The sequence below is a fragment of the Calypte anna genome, chromosome 6, assembly GCF_003957555.1.
Source record: "Calypte anna isolate BGI_N300 chromosome 6, bCalAnn1_v1.p, whole genome shotgun sequence".
NCBI classification, from domain to species: Eukaryota; Metazoa; Chordata; class Aves; order Apodiformes; family Trochilidae; genus Calypte; species Calypte anna.
Genome location: NC_044252.1, coordinates 28,580,061 through 28,601,733, shown reverse-complemented (window position 1 = coordinate 28,601,733; position 21,673 = coordinate 28,580,061). Strand labels below are relative to the sequence as shown.

At 39.6% G+C, this 21,673-nt stretch overlaps 1 protein-coding gene across 1 annotated transcript in view; it reads left to right on the top strand.

Moving 5' to 3' along the window:
- Positions 1-21,673, top strand: part of HSPA12A (heat shock protein family A (Hsp70) member 12A) — a 54,538-nt gene that overhangs the window by 17,493 nt on the left and 15,372 nt on the right. Inside the window, exons 4-6 of the mRNA XM_030453446.1 lie at positions 4,525-4,711; positions 5,604-5,708; positions 8,354-8,470. Coding sequence (XP_030309306.1) covers positions 4,525-4,711; positions 5,604-5,708; positions 8,354-8,470 — 409 coding nt within the window. The remainder of the gene's footprint in view (positions 1-4,524; positions 4,712-5,603; positions 5,709-8,353; positions 8,471-21,673) is intronic.

Sequence of the window (21,673 nt, the reverse complement as noted above, 5' to 3'; positions counted from 1 at the left end):
ATGTCCTTTAAGCACTTTGGACTCAAAAAGTTACTGTGGACCTGGTTTTGCTTTTGGGTTCACACACTATACTGCAGTGATTACAGAGTAGGTTTCCTCCTGGGGTACCATGCTTCTTGCTGGAGAGCTCTGAGACATTGAAATCCAGGTGCCATGTGGCCAGCTGAGAGCTTATTCCAAATCTTAATTGACATTTTAGGGTTCATAACACCACATTTTGTTTCTTAACCAATAATGATAATGTCATTGTGGTTTTAGACCCGTGTAGATATATTGTACAAGATACTGATATAAAATTAAGTAAATTAATTCATATATTTCCAACCAGAAGGGAGGAGCATATTTTTTTTTGGGGGGGGGAATACATTTAGATTTCTAACCAGTATTTCAATGAAAACTATTTTAATACCAAAAATTATTTTTATTTTTTAAAAAATACTGTTTGAGAAGGATTTTTTGAAAATACAACTGAGAATTGATGTAATATTTATATTATACACTGATACGTATTTATATATGTACTTATGTATAAGTATGCATGAAATATATTTTGAAGTCTGGTATATGTATGAAAATAAGGCTTCAGTAGCTCAGAAGTTATTAAGTTCAAACTCTGTGTATAATGAGGCATCCATGTACCATAATGTACAAATATTTCAGCAGAGCAAATGTGACTTCCTGCCCTTACTCAAGAATATTTACATTAAAATAAAACATACTCATGATGCATGCTCCTCTTTGCTTCCTAACATTTTTTCCTACTTTCTCTCTCTAGTGTTGATCCTTTCCAGACATTTAGTTTTCTGACTGCATTTTAACAAAGCTGCTTTTCTGGAAATGCCTCAGTGATGGATTTATTTAGAAGGTTTTGCTTTGGAAAAGAGCAAACCCAGAGGGCTTTAGGACCAAGTTGGATTGTAGTATCAGCAAAGTTGTGATTTTAGTTGTGTAGCAGACAAACTAAGTCATGTTTTTGACTGTGTGTACTTGTTTGCAGTAGTTAAAACATCAGATTTACTGTTTTATCCATTTTAAATGGTCCTTCACACCTGTTAACTCTTACTAACTGACGGCAGCTTCTGTAGAGATAGTTGTGGTTACCTTTAAGCTCTTGTTGCAGAGTCATAGTAGATGTTACAAGTGGTATTTTTTGCATATCTTGAGACTGAGTGAATGCAGATGAAGAACCCAGCCCTGAGCTGAGCAGGCAGGGCAGTGCCTGAGCTGTAATGGAAGGGATTGGGGTGCTGTGGTACCAGTTGATGGTGCCTTTGAAGGGAATTCATGAGATCTGACACAGTTCTGAAAAACTCCTGTTGATTTATGTGCACTTACCTGAAACTATAAATGTTTTGGCTGCTGGTTAAATGGCAGCAAACTGAAGGTGAATGTTTTGCAGGTGGAATAAAACGCCTGTGATTATGAAACAACATGCAGCCTGTCTTTAGAAGGAGGGAGAAAGTGGTCTTTTTGCAGTGTAACTTTACTTCAACCTTCAGAATTTTCCTTTTCCATCTCTTCCCTGTTGGATTTTAATTTTTGGCAGACACTTGCCTGTCTTTATTCTGCAGACACAGCCCTGTAGCAGCATTTGGCTGAGTTTTGATGACCCCTCTGCTTGGTTTCCTTGACTGTTTTGTTGCAGGTCTGGATTAAATTCTCATCACTCTGCACCATCCCTCTCTTTGCTCTGTCTGGCAGCCAGGTCCGTGTGTAAGGAAGGGCATTTCTCTAACCTTAGTATAACCTTGTGATCTTTTTCCACACTGTCTTTTCTCTTGTCTCTATTTTTACTTTTAATACAGTCAGACCCTCTGTGGACAAATGCTGCTCTGATGAGCTACTGCACTTCATTTCACTCTAGAACTGATCTCATGTCTGAATTTAGGCAGAAATTTACCTTGAGTAGATTTTTAGCTCTGACCCTGCGTTGAGAAAATATCCCCCACATGCATTTAGGGCACTGCTGGCTTGTATTCTGCTATTCTTACCATCATTTGTAATATTGGAACCCTAAAAAAACCTGCAATTGAAAATTTTGAAATCCCAGCCCTGCTGACAGGAGTGCCCACGAGCTGGAGTGATGCCGGGGCTCAACCTGAGGAGTGTCACAGTCAGGAGTTACCACACACATGCCTTTGTGTGGCAGATCCAGAAAAGATGCCACACAAGAATATCTTCAAAGCTCTGATTGCAGAGGGTGAAGTTGGACCTCGCATTCTGTTTCCTCATTGCTCTTTCCGTGAGAGAACTGTAATACAGGCTGAGAACTTTAGAACTTGCTGAGCAATTACCATGTCTTGTTTCTGTCAGGAAGCGATGCCATCAATTCTCTAGGTGGCTTGGAAATTTCAGCCCATAGCACTGAGCATCAATTTATCTTCATTTAAACTGCACCTTAACCATACTGAACCTGGAAAGAGAAAATGTGCCCACTGTAGAGAAAAATAAAGAAGTATTGTTATTAACAACATCCTATTTATGGAATTTCCTACCCATGACTCAGAATGAATCATTAATGATCCCAAGTGAAAGTGATATCAGTCTGTCTCCTCTCTGCTTGCAGCGGATGTGTAGGATTTAAAAGTTCTGGTGAAACAGGCAGTGTTTTCTGTTCTTGGGCTCTGGGATCCCAGCTTCTTCACATTGGAACCATGTTTTTGCTCTAACACTTACTCAAAGGTTTTGGAGTTGACCATGTACGTCTCTAGCAGCATGTTAGAAGAAATGACCTGGAGCAGAGTCCTTGCATGCTGATGATAGCTCAGGGCTGAGCAGCAGGATTAGAAAAGTTTAGAAGAGTTTCTCCAAGTGGGTGAAGGTAGAAAACATTCCACTTATCATCATCATGCTCTTCTGCTTCTAGAGCAGTGCAATTGCCCTCTACAGTCAAATAAATGTATAGATATGGGATTCCCTGCCATTGCTGATGCAGAAAAGGTCAGATTTTGTTCTCTTTGGTGTAGCTGAATGATCTGAAGGGCTCCCAGCTCTTCAGGAGATCTTGTTCCTTTGCTAAGTATGAACCCCTGGGACTGCAGTTTTCCATTTCAGTTGTCTGCCTTGGCCTGGAGTTCAGTTAATTCTCAGTTGGTTCAACTGTTTCTGAGAGTGAAATGGAAAAGAAAACTTTTTTTTCTCCCTAATTTTCCCATGTCGCATAAGGAAGCAGCACAGAACAAGGCAATGTTCTGGTGCCTTGGAGCAAGGACTTCAGCAGTAGTAGATTATGAAAGTGTGTTTTGCTATCTTTAGAAAAAGCAATCAACATGTGGTTTAATAATGAATGCAGCTGCCCACGTGGTCATAGCTTGGCTCCTGTTGGAGCTGCATTATCATTATGTCTGACAGCATAAAGGAGATTTTCCACTGATGCCTTTTGAAGCAAATGTACGTGTAGGTTTCCCATGCTGAAACTACTTGCATATGGGGCAAGGAGAAACAGTAATGCAGATTTCTTGTTCTTCCATTATTTGTTTGGGGGTTTTTTGTGATGGAGAAGTGAGAAGATAGTGCTCACAGCTCTGCTACAACTTTACACTGTCTGACCTTGTTGTCCTGCCATGCCTCCTCTCCAGTTTCTCCTGCATTTAATAGTGGCTCCTCTATTCAATGTTCTTATTTATTTCCTTATTTCTGTGAAAGAAACCTTGGGTTGCTTTCACCTTAATACCTTGGTGTGTCTTGGTACTTCCTGAAGATACCTTCACAATCTTGATAGGAAACTTTTATTCACCATTTTAATGGGTGGTGTTGAGAAAAAGCCTATAAGATAGTTGGGGCTTTGGGAAGTCTGCCTTATTTTTGACAGAATAAAATTTTTGGGCATTTTGGGCATTTAAAACAAAATCAATCAACTTCAGGTGGGTAGGAAGTACAGTGAGGAGACCTCAACATCTGCAGGTGTGTATTGAGTGCCAAGTGTCCAGGAAATTAGGCTCAATAAGAGGTGCTGGTTGAACTGATTTGTCTTGCTTCAGAGAGCATTCTGTGTCAGAAGAGGGGATATAATTGACTTCTCTGCACTGGTGTTCAGCTGATTTAAACAGGTTCTTACTCAAAATGGGGTAAAATATCCTGTACAAGTAAATACTCCTGGAGTCTGATAGTTGTGTAAGACATCTTGAGTGTTTGGTTTTTCATTCATTGTGCTTACTTGATTTTTTTTTTCCTTAAAATATTTATTACATATTTATGTTTAGTTTTAAAATGTAATACTGTTTCCTTGTTAATTGTGTGCAGTTTACTTCAGGGAACTTGTATTATAAAAACGAGAGTATTAATATATCCTCAGAAATCATACAACTAACTGAAATTTATTGAACCGACCGAAATTAAAATTCCAGCCCCGTTTTCTTGGATGTGAATAAATACACTTGGTTTTGGTATTACAAGGAGTGAAATCAGTATCTTAAAAGGTAAAAGTGGTTTGTGCAATCTGTCACCAGGTTTGGTTTTCTTGTGCTCTGCTGTTTTTGCTGCTGCCAACTCTTACTTACTGAAGCTGTTTCATTTGCTGGGCAGACGATGGGAAGGTGGAGACCCTGGTGTATCCAACCAGAAGACACCCACAACCATCCTCCTGACACCAGAGAGGAAGTTTCATAGCTTTGGGTATGCAGCAAGAGATTTCTACCATGACTTGGATCCCACCGAATCAAAGCACTGGTTGTACTTTGAAAAGTTTAAGATGAAGCTGCATACTACCAGTGTAAGTAACAACCAGCTCACTTGGGTAATTGTGCATCTGCTACTCAAATTATCTTCCTGTGGACAGAACTAGATTTTTGCCTAGATTGTCAACTAGATTGCAAGCAGCTCTGTTTCTAAATATAGAGAGCAAATAAAATAAATTAAACTCTTCTGGTAATGTTGTGATTAATTTTGCTTCTCACTTCATTTGGCAAGTATATTTTGCCAGCCTTTCTTTCTAGATCTTAGAAGTTCAATGTCTGTTTTGCTTAGATCTTCATTCCTAATTTTCCTGAGTTGAAACCCATAGTTCTCTAGGGAGGATGCATGTAGTTGGTTTGTTTTATAAATATACTCAGAAAGCAGAAATGGAATACAAGAGCCATATTGAACTCTAGTTCAGAGGAGCAAATTTACACAGTTTATTCTCAAAACTGCAAGTGCAAACCACGTTGTTAATTTGACATTATTCCTACACATTATATTTAAGCTATTGGTGAGATTTGGGACTTGGCCAGTCCTTTCTGTATTAAGGTGTTTTGTGTGTTGGTGGGAAGCCAAAGATCTGTGCTTTTAACTTCTAACTTGGATTCAATACCTTGCGTATGCAGCTTTGTTGGGATCAATTATAGATTAATCTATTGTAATTACCTAATATTTAGTCCATATTCCCTTTTCTGCCTGCAGTAGACATGGTAGGTGTTTAAAAACAAAGTCTAAAATAAGCAGCAAATGTCACGCTCCAGGAAATTCAAGTGATGAGTTAGATCCTCTTCAGAACAATTTTGTCACTTTTTCCTAACCAGGTGGATAATGAAGAATTCCCTTTCCTCGAGCAGTGGGAACTAATTTCATGTTTATCTTTTACTTTTAATAACTTCTGTTTGTTTTTTTTTTTTTCTTTCATGTAGAATCTTACCATGGAAACAGACCTGACAGCTGCAAATGGCAAAAAAGTCAAAGCACTTGAGATATTTGCTTACGCTCTGCAGTTCTTTAAGGAGCAGGCATTAAAGGTAGAGTAATGCTTCCTTATCTAGATTGTCTGTATTTATAACTGGTATAAATGTGAGCTTAACACTTCTAACCTTGCCAGGCTTTGACCTCAGTAATGTTTGATGTAAACAGAGCAAGGCAGCTGTAGAAACTCCAGGCAGGCTGTGGGCTCCAGAGACCTCACAATAGCCTGAAGTGATTTCCCCTTGCACAGGGGAAGCTTGATTCAATAATAGTAAGTGTATCACTGCCATGCAGAGTTCTGAATATCTTCTTACCATCTTTAATATTTTCTACTCCTTTTTTTTTTCTTGAAAAAACATTGATTTGAAAATTTAGAAGTGCAGGAGCTGAACTTGTGTAATTAAATTTGAGAGGGTGCCCTATCCTTGTCCCCTGCGCTTCTGCTGCTGAGACAATGGAATTTCTGTGTTCATGCAAGGCTCTCCCTCATGGTAAAGAGTTGACACAGTGAAATACAGCAGGATGAGCATCTCCTGACCCAGCCTGACTTCATTGTCTTCATGGATTAAGCAAAGCAGAGTCTCACAATTTGGATTAATTTTGTAATAGAAAAATTGTTAAGAATTCCTTTACACTTTTGTGGCTTGAATATCACTGCAAGTCTGTATGAAGATGACCTGTTCAGGTGTGCAAACCTACTGTGGAAATGGTGTGATGAAGCCACTGCAATGATTTGCACAGGGCACTTGATTGCACTGGGAGGTTCAGTAAGTTGGCCCACATGGGATTCTGCACTAGCACAGATTTATAGTCCCCATTATCCAAACCAACCTAACTACCTGTGCACAACACTCCTTTATTCAGTTTTACACAGCTAAGCACAGGCCAAAGAGCCATGATTAGGCTATGGGATTTTGGACCCGTGCTGACCCTTTGCAAGGCTGAGTTTCATATTGTTGTGCTGTGATGTTCTCTGGCAGTCCTGATACTCAGTGCACATTTATGCAGAAAACTTAACATTAGGGAGAACAAAAACAGGCAGACATCAGTGAGGGTTTAATTTGTAAATTCATGCTGTGTTCTGATGGACTGCCTCCATTTATGTTGCTTTTTTTTCCCTTTTCTTTCCCTTACTGTGGCTTGTGTTGCTAAGGAAATTGCTTTTTATTTCCCATTTCCCATCTGAAATGTTACAATACTCATTTAATGTAATACTCTTTCCAGTCACAAGCTTGGGGTTTTTGGGTGGGATTTTTTGTATGTTTGTTTTTTTATTATTTTTTTTATTCTCCAATAAAAGACATGGTCACAGTGAACAGGTTTGGAGATTTAAAATCTTATGTAAATAGTCAAATGTGACTCAAGTACACACTGGCTTCAAATGCACCACTGTAACATCAATGTAAGCATAGCAGTAGCTGGGTCAGATCAGTGTTCATCAAGCAAGTATTGTTTAAAATAACCTTGTTAAAAAAAAAACTTTTGTTTTTGAATGGGTTTAATTTATTTGCTGGGAGATCTCGGTCTATTCTTTAGGGCTACAGAGAGAAATTATCCTATCATTGCAACTGAAAATCCTCATCTTGTCAAAGCCTGTATTTAACTATATTTTGGGCTTGATGGTGGAGTCACAAACCTGAGCCTGTGCGTAGTCTGAGGAAATCTGCAGTGAATAGGAATGTTGTAGGGTGCAATCCCATGTATTTCCTGTGCTGCCTGGTCAGGGCTACATCCCTTATTGAAGTTAGTAAATAAATAACTGTGATTTGTGAATTCCTGCTGAAACTAATTAGGCAGGCAATGTAAATGAAGTGCTACTTGGGACTATGATCTGTCTGTTCCTCATGCCCTGTGCAGTATAAAGCTGCTACTCTCCTGCTGAGGATTTTTGAGCAGCAATATAGCAAAGCAAACACAACACCTTGGCACAGCACATGCAGAAACATTTTCTTACATTCTAAAGGCTCGTTGTTCACCTTTCTGAACCTTCCCCTGTTTGGAGGGAAGTCTGGATAGGACATATGGTAGGGACATTTGACTTGGAAACTTTCCCAAAACATGTCAGTGTATCACCTAATTTGCAAATGCAATACAGGCTTTCCTCTTTTTAAGGGGAAAAAAAAAGGACAATAGAAGAACTAAATTAGTCTTGAATGTTTGCTTGAAGCAAAATTTTCAAGAAGCAATCAGTCTTTTTTTTAGGGCTTAACTTCCCCTTGTTAACTGAGCTGTAAAAATCTGATTTAAAAGTAAGTGCTGTATAAAGAAGTCATTGAAAAATCCAGATTGTAAAACATAATGTTCACCAGTGATACCTCAAGTATTTTTCTGCATGTTAATCAAGATACAAGTGTGAATTTTTCAAGCTAACAGTAAATAATCCCATTCTGTGACTAAGAGTGTACATACACGTTCTGTGATATTCATCAGTGCTTGAGCTGCTTTTGGAAAAACGTAAATTCTTTTCTTTATGTGAAGCAGTAAACTTTTGGGTAGGCCTCCTTGACAAGGCATCAACTCAAATCCCAGCTTTTGGCACAGTAGAGCACTCTTGAGAGGTTAACACTAATTCTGATTTGTAGCATCAATGTAAATGCTAAAAATTGAAAAGAAAAACTTACTGGAGCCGGCAGAAAATAATGTTTTCTTATATATTTGACACCCATCATTTTACATTCACCTCTGTTTTCCTTTTACATAGGAGCTCAGTGACCAAGGAGGCTCAGATTTTGAGAACACTGAAGTCAGATGGGTCATTACAGTGCCTGCTATTTGGAAGCAACCTGCAAAGCAGTTTATGAGACAAGCTGCCTACAAGGTAGGATTACAGGCTGGATGTAGAAATGCTCCTATAAAGCCCTAGTTGACAGGCTAAATGATAAACAATTAGCTCTAATAGCAACTGGATAAAAATGGCCTAGAAAAGAGTCGGATTAGCATAATTGAAGGAGATATTAACTTTACCAGGCAGTAGCTTTAAGTTGTATTTATTCACCTCTTAAATGCCTTTTCTATTTATTTGTATATATTGCTGTCCCTCAGTGCAGACTGATATTTTAGTTGTCTTATATACTGTATTCCTCCTGAATTCAGTGTGTGTGTGTAACAGATGCACTTTTGAGATTCAAGAGAAATCTGATTTTAAAATACTGGACACAGTCTTGTTTTGTTATTTTCATTAGGTCATCACAGACTTTCAAAGTTAAAAAAAAAAGAAAGGCAAAACAAACAAACCAAAACCAGCAGAAGAGGAGAGAAAGCAAAAGAGCCTCCTCAGAGGGACTTTTTTCCCCGGTTCCCTTTTTCCCACAGTAGGAATGAGAGGGTTGTGAACCGGATAGTCTGGATATAAAATTAAATTCAAATGTTATTTTCACCAGTTAGAGGTTTATCTGCATTGAACTCCCAATATCTCCCCTTTCCATCTCCATGTCCATTATCTCAAATTCAGTTGATGTCTTTGTTACACGCATTGTACCCATTCTTCTTTCCATCAGGATTCTTTATTTTTCATTCTGTTTTATTTCCTTTTGGTCAGAGACTTGTGTAACCCCTTGGCAGCTGCAATACACAGTGTGTAAAAAAAAAAACAACCCATCTAGCAGTAGTAAGCAGTGTGCAGAGTGCTCCTGGGAAGCATCCAGATTTTTCTAACTCTGTTTCTAATGTTGAGCAACGTTTTTCTTAACAGTCTGTATTGTGGGATTGCTAAAGATAGTGCCAGAAGCAAAACACTCTTAAAGTTCTGATGGAAGGCCACGGTTGTAGGTAAATCTGTAAAACTAGAGACCCATTTGTTCTCTCTTTGTATATTGTTGTCTGCCTGCTGTCTGTGTGCATGTGTGCTCGTGAACCCGGGAGCTGTGTAAGGAGCAGGGTAGGAAAAGGTAGATCTCTTGGCATTTCTCCTTTGTGGCACAATGGAATGGTGTTAAGTAGTGTCTGTGTCTGTGGTTGTGTCTGTGGTTGTGTACTTCTATTGGCAAGCTTGATGAATAGCAAGGCCTGACAAGACTTAACTGGGGATGTGTGATCAGTTGCAAGAAGACAGAGCTGTTTAGGGAAAAAATTGGTGTTTACCTGATACACGGTTGATTTTTTTTTTTTTTAAGAAAAGTTAAAAGTTTTGCATTGCCATTCAGTCTTTCAGATTCCCGTTGCTGGATCCAACATATCCCTCAAACCAGTATGTCCAAATGGATCAGAAGTTGCAGCCCTTGTTGGTAGCAACTGGAACATGTGAGCATCATAATGAGAGCTTGCTGTCCTAGGAGTAATCAGGCTATTAAGGACAGAAAAATGTGAAAAGGCAGGGGTAGAAACTTTGTTACTGGAAGCACACTGAGTTAATATCACTACTGTAAGCTGAGAGTTATCTAGTGGGCATGAGGTCTGGAAATCTTGAGCAATATGTGGCAAGTGAAATAGCTCTAAGAGAACAAAAATATTAATAGCTTGAGTTATTGGATCACAACATAAAACCACGCCTTTCTGAAATGGTTAAGTAGTTGTCTAGGCAAAGCTTAAAAATACCTGGAATTAATCAAGTCAAGTAGGAAGTGTTGTAGATCTGCTCCTGCTTCCAGCATCCACCAGATTTTGTCTAGCCTGCAGTCTCAGTGCAATGCTGACATCCTCTCATCTCTGTCTTGCCTTTAACAAAACATTTCTAACCTGCAACTCTTCATCTGCCCATGGGCTCCCTCCAAGCTCCCTCCCAGCTGCTGTGCTGCTTTCCCATTTGAATGAGTAATCTGGGTGTTCCCTTCAGCTCTCTTCCTCTCTGTGTCCATCCAGCCTATCAACATTCTGCTAATTCTGTCTGCATGACAGAATTTCCTGTCTCCACATACTGCTGAGCTTTCATCAAAGCTGACTTTGGATCTCAGTTACTGCAGCATCATCTCCTTGGCTTTAGCTCCTGTAATCTGGCCTGGTTTGTATCTCTTTAGAACATTACCACTAAAGGGTTTTGTAGCCTCATATTTGACAGGAAATCAGCCTACATTTGACTCCTTCATCTGTGTCATCTTGGACATAAACTGCATGTTCTGGACATGAACATCTGTAATGCTAACTCATTTTCCTCCTCTGAACATCCTGCTCATCATGGCTTTTTGCTGCCACCCTGCCTGCCCCATGTGTATTCATCTGTGGTGCTCTTTGTATCATTAACTCTTTATACTTGAGTTGTTACCTCTTTGAAGCAGGTTTTTGCTTATTTATTCTCTTTTGTCTTGTCCTCTGGGGCTTTCTGAGGAACTAAGTCTAGTAGGCTGTAGATTTGCATATCTTCATAGCTTCACTTTGCTGAAACAAAACTCTTTTCTTCCTGAATAACAGCAGTTCACAGACAATTCTTCCTGTCCATCAGGCTTAATTTCTGTGTGTCCAGAAGTAGTTCTAGAGATTTGTGACACTGGGATCTGATCACACTTGGAGAGATCTCTGTGGCAAGAACAGAGTTTCATCTTGGGATGACCAACTTTGGCTTAAGTTTTCTTTCCCAAATTCTTTGCTTTGGTGTAGTTCTGTGAGAAGTGCTATATTTACCAGAGTGAGGAACAATCCCATTCTCATGAGGAACTCTTACTGTGAGTAATGAAATCAAATTGCTGATGTGTTTTCTTATTTTGGAGCCCTTGGCAGAGTGGTACAATTGGACAGGATGTGGGAAGGCTTCATCCTGCTCCTGGGTGAATCCTCACAGAAGCATCCAAATGTTGAGCCCTGAGCCTTAGGTTTAGACCACAATATCAAAAGGTGACTTAGGTGACAAGCCACTTTCTGCTTCTGAACACAGCCTGGCACTCACAGCCTCATCAGTATGTGGATCCCTCCTCTGTGTCACCTGAGTTTGTACTGACACAAGAAAATTCTCTGTTTTGTTAGTCTTATATTATTGATAAATAGTAATAATAAAGCATGCATCCAGTAACAAGGTGAAAGTAAAAGTGTCCAAGACCATCTGTGTAGAAATCTCCTGAATCTGGGTGGGTTTTAATAGTTGGTTCAGTCCTAACACCACTTTGCTGACTTAATACATTACGCGGAGCACTACTTTAAATCCCCAAATCCAAATGAAGTTCAGGCACTGTAGATGGTTTATCGGAGGAGCACAGGATCCAGTATTCTTGGTAGAGTGGTTCTTTTTTAGCAGAGACATTTCCCAGCTTATCTTTCAGTCCAGATTCTTTGGGCACAGTAAGTGCAGAGTACAACCTGCACGGTGGAATTCCTTGAAGATGCCAATAGTAGTGAGGTTTTAAGGGACTGTTAAGTCTAAGAGGAGTATATGAAGTTATAAAATAAGAAAGTAAACTATGTGTTATGGTCTAGAGATATTGAGGGTTCTTTTAATGCAAACTGTTGGTTTTGAAATGGAGTTCTAGAGCTCTGAAGTGGATTTATTGTTCAATTGCAAATAAAACAATTTGCATGGTAAGCTTGTGTAAATAAACAGAGAGGCAGTATAGGCTTTAGGATTAAGCCTGTGAGCCTGGAATTCCAAAGGCTTTCCTTAACAGCTCCTATTCTGAGTATTTTGTTAATGTTTTCACATCAGTTTCATGATAGAGTGCACATGATGAAAGTTATTTAACACATTTTTTTCCAGGGCTACATTACATTACATTGATCAGTATTGCTCTGTAGGAAACCTCTGCAGCAAAGTAAACACCACTGGTGAAGTACTCATGTGACAGCACATAAAATCTCTTCCTAGGAGAAACACGATGCAAAGTGTGTTTGATTTTTTAAAATAAGACTAGAAAAATTTAACCAGATTGATATCTGTGAAGATGAGACACATTTACTCCTTTGTTAAGTATCTTTGGTACGTAGAACACACACGACTGAAATTTATCTGTCTAATGACAGTGTGGCAGATTTCTCCTCTAAGCTACATGAAAAAGCAATGATACTCAGGCATGAGAAGCATTTTGGTGGTCCCTTTAAATCAATACTTGTTAGTGGGGACAGATGAGGCAGAAGTATCTTAAGGCATCAACCATCCTGATTATTTGTACCTTCTGGGGTTCTCTTGAGTCAAAGCTTTCACTTCTGTGATATTAAGATCTTTTAAATCATAAGGATTTAAATACTTATTAAGTGATCTGACTCTGCATCTTGTAGCAATGTCTAGGGAAGGATAACTAACTGAGGAGGGAAGATTAGAGTGGGAACTTGGCACAAGAAGAAATGTGCTGATTGAGGTTGATTTACAGATTTTAATTACCCAGCTTGGTTCTCATGAACGCAGAGGCAGTTGACAAAGCCATCTGCTAATCCAGTTCTGTACATTGCTATTTGTCTAATTCCGTGGAAAAAGTCAGAATATTTGGATGTTTTCCTTTTATTTCACTGAGCAAGCAAATTAGGAGGCTTTCCTAGCATCCCAGGTAAGAGTAGGTAGATGATGGATCTGTTCCTGTCTTACAGAGCTGTGAAATGTATTTCTTGAGATCTCTGAAATTCCCTGAAAGAGCACTGGAACAAATAGAAATAGCAAAACAAATCAGAGTCTTCTTTCTGCCTGTCAGAAAGACAGTGCCAGTGGGGTTTTCTGTCCAGAAGAAGCAAGTTAGTTTTGAAGGCTTTAAAGAAGAATCAGGAGGAGTGGGGAAAGTGATAGCAGTTGACTGCAGTGCAGACAAGAGTGGATAGGTTTGTTTGTAGTAAGGTCATAAAAAGGACAATGAAAGAGGATAATAGAGCAGGCTAAAAGACATCTTAGGTGCCAGTATCCAATTACAGAGAAAAGAAGTACAAGCTGAAAGTGAAACTGTAGTGAGAAACACTAAGGCAAAACCAGAAAGCCCAAGGTACAAAATAAGATGCAACTAATAGAAAATGGCAAGCAAGAGATAAATATAATAATAGAAAAGAGCAAGACTGCTCTCAGTCAGGGCTGCTTGTGGGTCTTCAGTGAAATCAGCCTGAGCCACAAGGACCTACAGCAAGGGTCTTTTGAAACAAAGGGAAGAATATGAGGCACCAGGAGAATCCATCAATAGGGAGCTGGGCTTTGCTGTTGTGGTAACTGGTGCATGCCCCTGGTACAAAAAAGCATTTCTAGAATAATACAACATGAAAAATTGAACAGCTTATATGAATTTAATGGCTTCGTTTTTCTAACGCAGGCTAGTCATAAAACTTGCAAATAATGCCCTTCTGCACCTTGGGGGATATAATGTAATGCAGCAAAAAGTTCTTGGTAACATCACTTGGGGCTAAGCTTTCATTTACTGCACAAATCTGACCTGTGGCAAGAGTCACTTGGGAGCAAGGGGCAGCAACAGCACTGTGTGGAAATGTGGACTCAGTGGCATTGTGGTCCCATTTACCATCACCCTGCCGAGAACCATGACCTTGTCTTTAGCATGTTGCTGTTCAGCAATATGTGAGTACATTTTATTAATGCTAATTTGGATTTATCTGTGGTCTTAATCCCTGTGATAATTTTTTAGGAATGAAAGGGTGGGGGTTCCACAAAGTAAGCAGTTTGGAGATTTCGTGTAGCCCATAACACAATGAAAATAGTCAGTAATTTCAGATTCTTATGGCTGTTCCTTACTTTGAAAGGAATCCAAGATTCTTCTGCTTAGAAAATATCTGGGATTACTTCTGAGACTAAAATGGGATGGACTAGATGTGATCTCCTAATTAAGGTCTGATGCAATTATTGGTAGTCTTTTTGATTGCACAAATATAACAGGTTTTTTTTACTCTCTCATAATTTTAGGAGTTTCAGAGGTTTGTGTTATAACTTACATTAGTAAATTTTATTGGGTTTTTTTTTTAAAATTAAGAAAGGTAAATTCTAATAATACAAAATCCTGAAGACCTGATGTGTATGGGTTTTAATAATAGAAACAAACACTGCTTGCAGTCCCAAAGAATTTTGAGATCAGGTTTAAAATACAAAAAAAGATTATTAAAAATACAACAATAGAAAAGCACTGGTGAAGCAATCTGTACTCTTAGCTGGGTAACAGCAACCCCTGGAAAAATAAATTGTCAGTCTGGCCATGCTTAGCAAGGGCATTTATTTCAATAAGACAGCCCAGCCATCTATAACAAATTACTTCATCTAACCAGTGACCACAGAAAAGCAGCAGATCCACTGTAGACAGTGCAACTTCTAAAATTTATTATTCAGAGTGTGCTGAAAGGAAAAGTCACAGTACATTACAGTTCCAGGTGCCACATTTATCTTCCTGCTTCTCAGAATGGGATAATGCCATAGTTTCTAAACAGCCTTAAAAGAAAACCAACCCTCCCTTAAGAGGGAAGGATGTTTCAGGCTGTTCTTTATTTCCTATCATAAGAGCAGCTTTACTGATAGATAAATAAAAGAAAAATCATAAGGATTCTGCTTTGGTCCAAACCAGGCTGGTATGTGGCATGATGAGGTGTATGGGTAGCCAGCTTGGTTATTCAGAGTCCAAGTATCCCGATACTCAGAAAGTGTTGTGTTTGCTTTAGTGGACTGGTTCACAAAGTTTGGTTTCACTGACTTCTTAAAAGTTGCATAGGAAGCTTGGAGCAGGACATAGAAGAATTGAGCTTGAAGTCCAGGTCTGCTATTTGTATTTTAATGCTTTTAAACACAAGATATTTTTTTTTTTCTATAACCAAATACAGGAAGATTAAGTCACTAGGACTTGAATTTCCCTGTGACAAAACACTGGACTGAAACAGGTTTTTGTTTTAGTACAAATTCTATGACAGTTGTAAAGTTCTGCATCCTTGATGCATTAAACTAATTGCTTTCCATTTACTGAATCAATTTTTAAAGCGACTGATGGATGGTGTTTAAGGCTAAAGGACTGCTGAAGAGTGTTCTCTATATTCTAGATTTGAAGAGTAGCTTTCAGATTAAAAAAAAAAAAAAAAAAAAGGAAACTGTGACAAATGTTCCATTTTGTTCCTAAGACACTTAAATGAAAGTTCAAATTACAAACATGAACATAGTCTGTGGGGAAACCTGTGAGGCCCTGAATAACTGCAGGCTTGTTCCAGTGAGTCTGGTCCTGCTGTCATACTGTCAGGCACGATGGGCTCACTCTCTCTGACACAGTCTTTGACATGGCATTCACCAAGACAAGCAATGGGAAAGTGTGTATGGAGGTCTTTTGACTTCTGGAAAAGATTCCTACCAGCAGTTCTGGTCTTTTTTCAGTGTCCCTGCACCATTTCAGAATCTTGGAAGTCTTCACTGGAAGCACTTAATGGAGCTCATCTGCTCTGACCTTCCATTTGAAGCAGGGTTATTGCCTACCCCAGGCTTTGTTTAGTCAAGTTTTAAATGTCTCCAAGGTTGAAGTTGCCTGTCTGGGCAGCTTTTCCAAGTGCTGCCTCACCTTCCTTGTGAAAAGGGTTTTTGTGATACCCAATTTGAACTCCACAAGCTGCAAGGTGTGGCTGCTGCCCCTTCTTACAGGGGCAAGGCTGAGAAAATTTGTGTTCTGCTCTCTTCATAAATGTCTCCCAGCTATCTGTCAGCTTCCTCCTTGGCCACCTCTTCACCAGTCTAAACAAACCCAGCTCCCTCAGCCTCTCTTTACAGAACATCTTCTCCAGCAGCTCTCCTTGGACCCTCTCCACTTTTTCCAGGTCTCTCTTGAACTGTGAGGTGCATAAGTGTTCACTTTGGAACCTTACTCATTTTAGGACTTGTTCTGTAACTGTGACTCAGGGAAATCAGCAGTCACAAATACTTCCCTGTTGTTTCCCAGTGAAAGTTCTCTAATAGAAGGCTCTTAAGTGATTCTAGTGGTTTCTTTGGAATTAACAGTAATAATAATAGTTTACACAATCATTACATAGTTTCATGCCAGCTTTTTGAAGTTGGTATCCAAGAATTTCTTCTCCTGTAAAACTGTCTAATTATAAATAAAATGCTAATCTAAACCTCTGTCTCTTCAATATACACGTTCAAGAGAATGCACAAACTCTTTAAGGGGGAGTAAAGTGGGATCAATGTATATATTGTCTGGTGAAGTTCACCACACCAGCTATATAGGTGCAAGTGTGAGGTATTTTACTGTCATCGAGTCTGATTTCTTCCAGGTTAGAGGATTTCACCTAAAAACTCACTTTATAGGAGTTCACAGCATGTGAGTTCTACCTTGGAAATGTGAGCAGCAGTAAGTTCAGCCTACATGAAGGCTGTGGGAAGGCTGTGAATTTTCTGTGGGCTTGTTGCTTTGTATGAAAATCTGGTATAGGCAAGTCCTGGGAATTCAAAAAGCACTGCCAAGCCTACACTGGGGTATTTTAAAAGCAAGGGGAAATGATATAAATACATAGTATCTGCTTCATCATGGCAGAAGGGAAGATATTTGGGCTCTCAAAGGGAGGTCTCAGGATAATCCTAAGGACAATTTTAAGGCTGATTTTTACACTGGGGTTCATTCTTCTGTGACTTTCGTGTTAATCACTTGTGCTAATGCAAAGTGAATAAAAAAAATATTACAGGGAACCCTTCCAGTTTTGTGCCCCCTCCATTATACCAACAGGTTTTCCATTTTTCATCTTTCATAATTTATATTTCCCTCATCTGCAAAATGAAGTTGCTACAATTTTACCAGAGCCTGAGATTTCGTGTATGCTCTCAGGCAGTTTTCTCTCAGAGAGATGAGAATCTTTGTGCTGTCACTTCACTGTACAGCTGGGGAAGCTGGCACTGAAGGAATTCTGCAGCTGTGATAATTATCCACTATGTTCTCACTTGTAAAAAGCAGAATATTATCAGTGGCACCTGATCAGAAGAGGAGAAAAGGACAGCCAGTGCCACAAGCCTAATTTTAGCTCAACAGGCAACAGCAGTGTAGTGACAATGTAGGCTTTTATGTGGATTTGTGATGTATGTGCACGTATGTATAACAAATGTTACTTAAAAGACAGCAAAAAGCTCTTGGTTCCGTGAAGCAAAAGTGCCTCAATGACATTGTAGGTGTCAGATCTCTGCAGCATCAACCACTACTCAAGCACTGTATTGACAAGGCTTAAAAAAGAAAGGAAGAAAGAAGTTAATTACCAGTTTTCATCCAGGCTCTTCAGTCCTGAGGGTGAATTTTCTGAAGGAGGGGAGCACCCTGCAGCTCTTCCTCCTGCCTTTGGCACACCCAGCCTCTTCACTGTAGTCTCCAAGGGGAATCTGTGTGAAAATCCTGTTTGTTTTGTTGCTGTTGAGCAATTTTAAGAATCAGTCTTTGAACTGCTAAGTGGGCTGAGCTCAATGGGCTGCCTGACCTCACTGTGCTATATTTATCTGTGATACTTGGTGTACAGCAAGCAGTATTCCTCATCACTGCCTAGCACCAAAGCATCAGAATATGTGATGGCCTGGTGATTTTCAAACATTTCTATGAAGGCTTCTTAAGTCTCAAGGCTGAAGATCAGTAAAACTCCTTGCCCTGTGCTTTTTGTGCACCTTTGTGGTACCCAGTAGCCCCACTCCCTGCCAACCCAGCTCCCCTTTATGTGCCTCTTTGTGATAAAGCTGAGAGTCTTTTCCCATGTTGCTCATCTTCTTTCCTGGCATGCTCTGCCTCTGTAATTAAATCCCAGTCATTTATTTGTGACATCCCAGTTTGATGCCACAGGACTGGAGAAAGTGCTAGCTAGTGAAAGAGGAGGGGGATTAGAGAAGAGCTCACTTACTAAGGCACTAAGTGGATGGTGTTATCATGAATCCTTTAACACAATGAACTGATTAGTTTAAACAGTGTAAATTTCACAAGGCCCTTAATTTCCAACTGCTGTTTTGTGTTGCATTAATTCAGCCACACAATACTTTCTTCGTTCAGGCTCTGCTGTGCTTAACTTGCAATCATGGCTTTCCTCTTGTTACTAATTATAATAAATATCTTGGAAAATAAAAAAATGTTGATGTAATTAACAGCTCCTGCTTTTTTTGGCTGAATGTTGTTGCCCTACAGAGCTTAATTTCTGAATAAACCATATCTTTATGGTGCTATTTCATAGAATCTAGCTTTTAGATTTTATCTCTGGTGCCTACAGATGTGGTTTTAGTGGTAAAACAGATCAAGAAGTTTCTTCCTACCACCCAAAAGAATGGATCTGGTCTCCAGTGTTGCTTCAGAAGTGACTGGAGGAGCTGGTGGAGGTGTCAGGGTCGGGTGCCCAAGGCTGTGCTGGAGTTCTGGTGGGCTCCATGTCACATGCAGAAATTGACACTTGGTTTTTGGTGAATATTAGCATTTAGCTGGGACAATGAGCTGCAGTTCTGGCGTTGTGGAGTGGATTCCCACCTCATTGTGAGTTCTGCACAGTATTAGCCAAGGCTTTTAGTGTCTGTGCCTGGTTTTTCAAACTAATGGGAGTTGTTATTCTCTTGCACATATTTATTTATTTGTTTAGTCTGTTAATGCTACATTTTTGTATCTGGAAGTGTCTTAGTCTTAATTGTGAATGCCTTGCATATGGAACTGACAGAGTACTGAGTTAGGTCTTGGATGACTACATGGTTTACCAAAGCAGTCAGTTAGAATTCATTCTTAGTTTGTTTCTCTTTCTGAAAGATTGAATTAAACTGCTGGGAAAGCAATATAGTATATTACTCTATACTTAGTTCAGAAAATATTTGCTTTAGTGGCTTTCAGTGCATAAAGGACAAAGGTACCAGTGTGTGTGTTTTACAGACAGGTAATCTGAGCTAGGAAGGAGCAGAGAGTCAGCCAGGATAATCTCACTGGTTAGTAGTGCAACAGAAAGTAAAATAAACTGTTCTTATTCAGAAAAAATGCACTTTTAAAAATTTGTGAATATATGTTAGAATAATTTACTTTTTCCATGACCTTAAAAGTGACGTAGTAAACGTTATTAAGTGGGTGAAAAATAGGCCTCCATCAGAGTACTTCTTGTTTGTGGACCTGGCCTGACCTACTCTCTGGACCAAAGAGGAATTAGGAGGTCAGTGTGGCCTCTCTGCTTTTGCAGTGGTGAAGATCACCAGGCTGCAATTTAATGTCAGCATTAGGACTGAAGTGAGCCCAGCTGCAGTTTGTTCTGGCCCTGAGTGGTGAAACAGCAGTGCCCTGGGACCAGCTCACAGACCTGCTTTACTGGGTGAAAATCAGGGGCTCAAGCTACATAGAGTGTGCTCCTATAGTGCTGTGTTTGAGGCTATATAGATATAATACTTAATAAAATAGGTAAAATAGAGACTAGGTTTTAAAAACCAGCATCTTTCAATGTGTAGTAATGATGGTTTGGTGTATGGAATGAGTGAATATTGTTTAGTTCTCTGGCAGCACTCAGACTGAGCTTCAGTCCAGACCTCAGTGTTGGCTAATGATGAATTAGCAATGGTGACACTGGACAGCTGATGCTGTCTGCTTGTGGTCACCTGGGGCTCTTCTCAGGTGACACATCTCTGGCTGTAAAAGCAGAGTTTAGTTTCCAGGTTGAGAATTCACCTGCATTTGGATGGTAAAGTTATTTTTTAAGCTTTGAAGCCTCAGGTTTGCTGTTGAGGATGTATCTTGGCCAGTAAAGAGCAATGCACTGACACCAGCTCACAGCCCCAGAGTGAGTGAAAATCTGGGAGTTCCTTTGCCAAAGCCTGAAATCCTAGTGCTCAGGCAGCTGAGCAAAGGGATTTTGGGGCAGTCTTCTAAAGCAGTTCTTTTCATAGTGGTCTTTGCTTCTTCCAGCTCTATAAACTCAGCAATGTCCTGCAAATAAATTCATTTTTAACAACCTTTTGCTGACCAAATAGTTTTTGCAATTCCATGATGGGTTTCCCACACCTGTGTTTTAGGGAAAACTACTGTCTGCTTCTCTCATATTTCCTAAGTGATAACTGTGTTGTGATGCTACTGAGGATAATGGGAGAAAGAAAATCCCCTTAGCAGACTTGAGTCAAGACCTGGCTCTCTTATAAAGTCTGCTATGAGCTGTCCTGGGCAAAACCAATGTGATGCATCTGTCTCACTGCCAGGATGGTCTGGATGATGTTGAATACTGAGACATCATTTTGGTGTTTCCTTCATGACAGTAGTTTTTGGGCAGCAGCAGGTGAGGGCATGAAAGTGAGATAGGAAGGAAGAAAGGAATGTAAAATATAGAAAATTCCCAGACTTCTGTGGCTAATATTTTCAGTGAATGCATCACCATTTCTTTGTGTTGACTGCTTGCTGTTTTCATCCTCTTTCTCTGCACACTTGATACTTGTCTCCCATCTGCTCCTTGCTCCTCACCTGTGATGATGGGACAGAGGCACTGCCTCCCAAGTCTCCATCTTCTCAGAGCCTGCATTAAAGCAACCTCATTGCTCCATCCCTCCCTAGCAGAACCCATGTGCTCATGTTTCTTTCTCATCTCCCCTTCCCCCATTCTCTCAGTGATGAGTGTAGATCTATGTATGTACAGAAATGTGCTGTCTCTGGGGAACTAAGTTGAAATACCCAAGCTATCAAATAGAGTCAGCATTGATCCATACATATCTATGTACATGCTATATGTAAATATATATGAAAATATAGGTATGTTGGATGCTCAGTACCTGTCACTGTACAAGATTTTTTGTATTGTCTTTTTATGAGGTGAAGTAACACAATCTTTTTGTAAGGAAAGGATTTTGTAAGGAAAGCTTTTTAACAAAAAACCCCAACCTTTTCTTCATTAAATTCTCTTAGGATCAGCTGTGCTTTGGACTGTTAAAAACTGTTGTTTGCATTGAATGTTTTCCTCAGTAGATATTTTGAGTATGTTAAAATAATACCTAGAGAGAAAATGTAGCCAGAATTGCATCTGCTATACTGAGAGGGGCTGAGAAGATGGGTCTGAGCCCTTCTGCTGCAGGTCACTGCCTTCCTCTCCTGCCATGCAGGTTGCAAGGGGAAAAGTTCATGGTCCAGACCTGTGTTAATGATTTACTGTTTTTTTTTTTAGCTGAACCAGCCTTGAAAATTTGTACCATAATTCCCCCTAGTACAGATGAGTTGGCAAATAATAAAATCTTCTTTTTTCTCCCTCACGTTAGGAAATA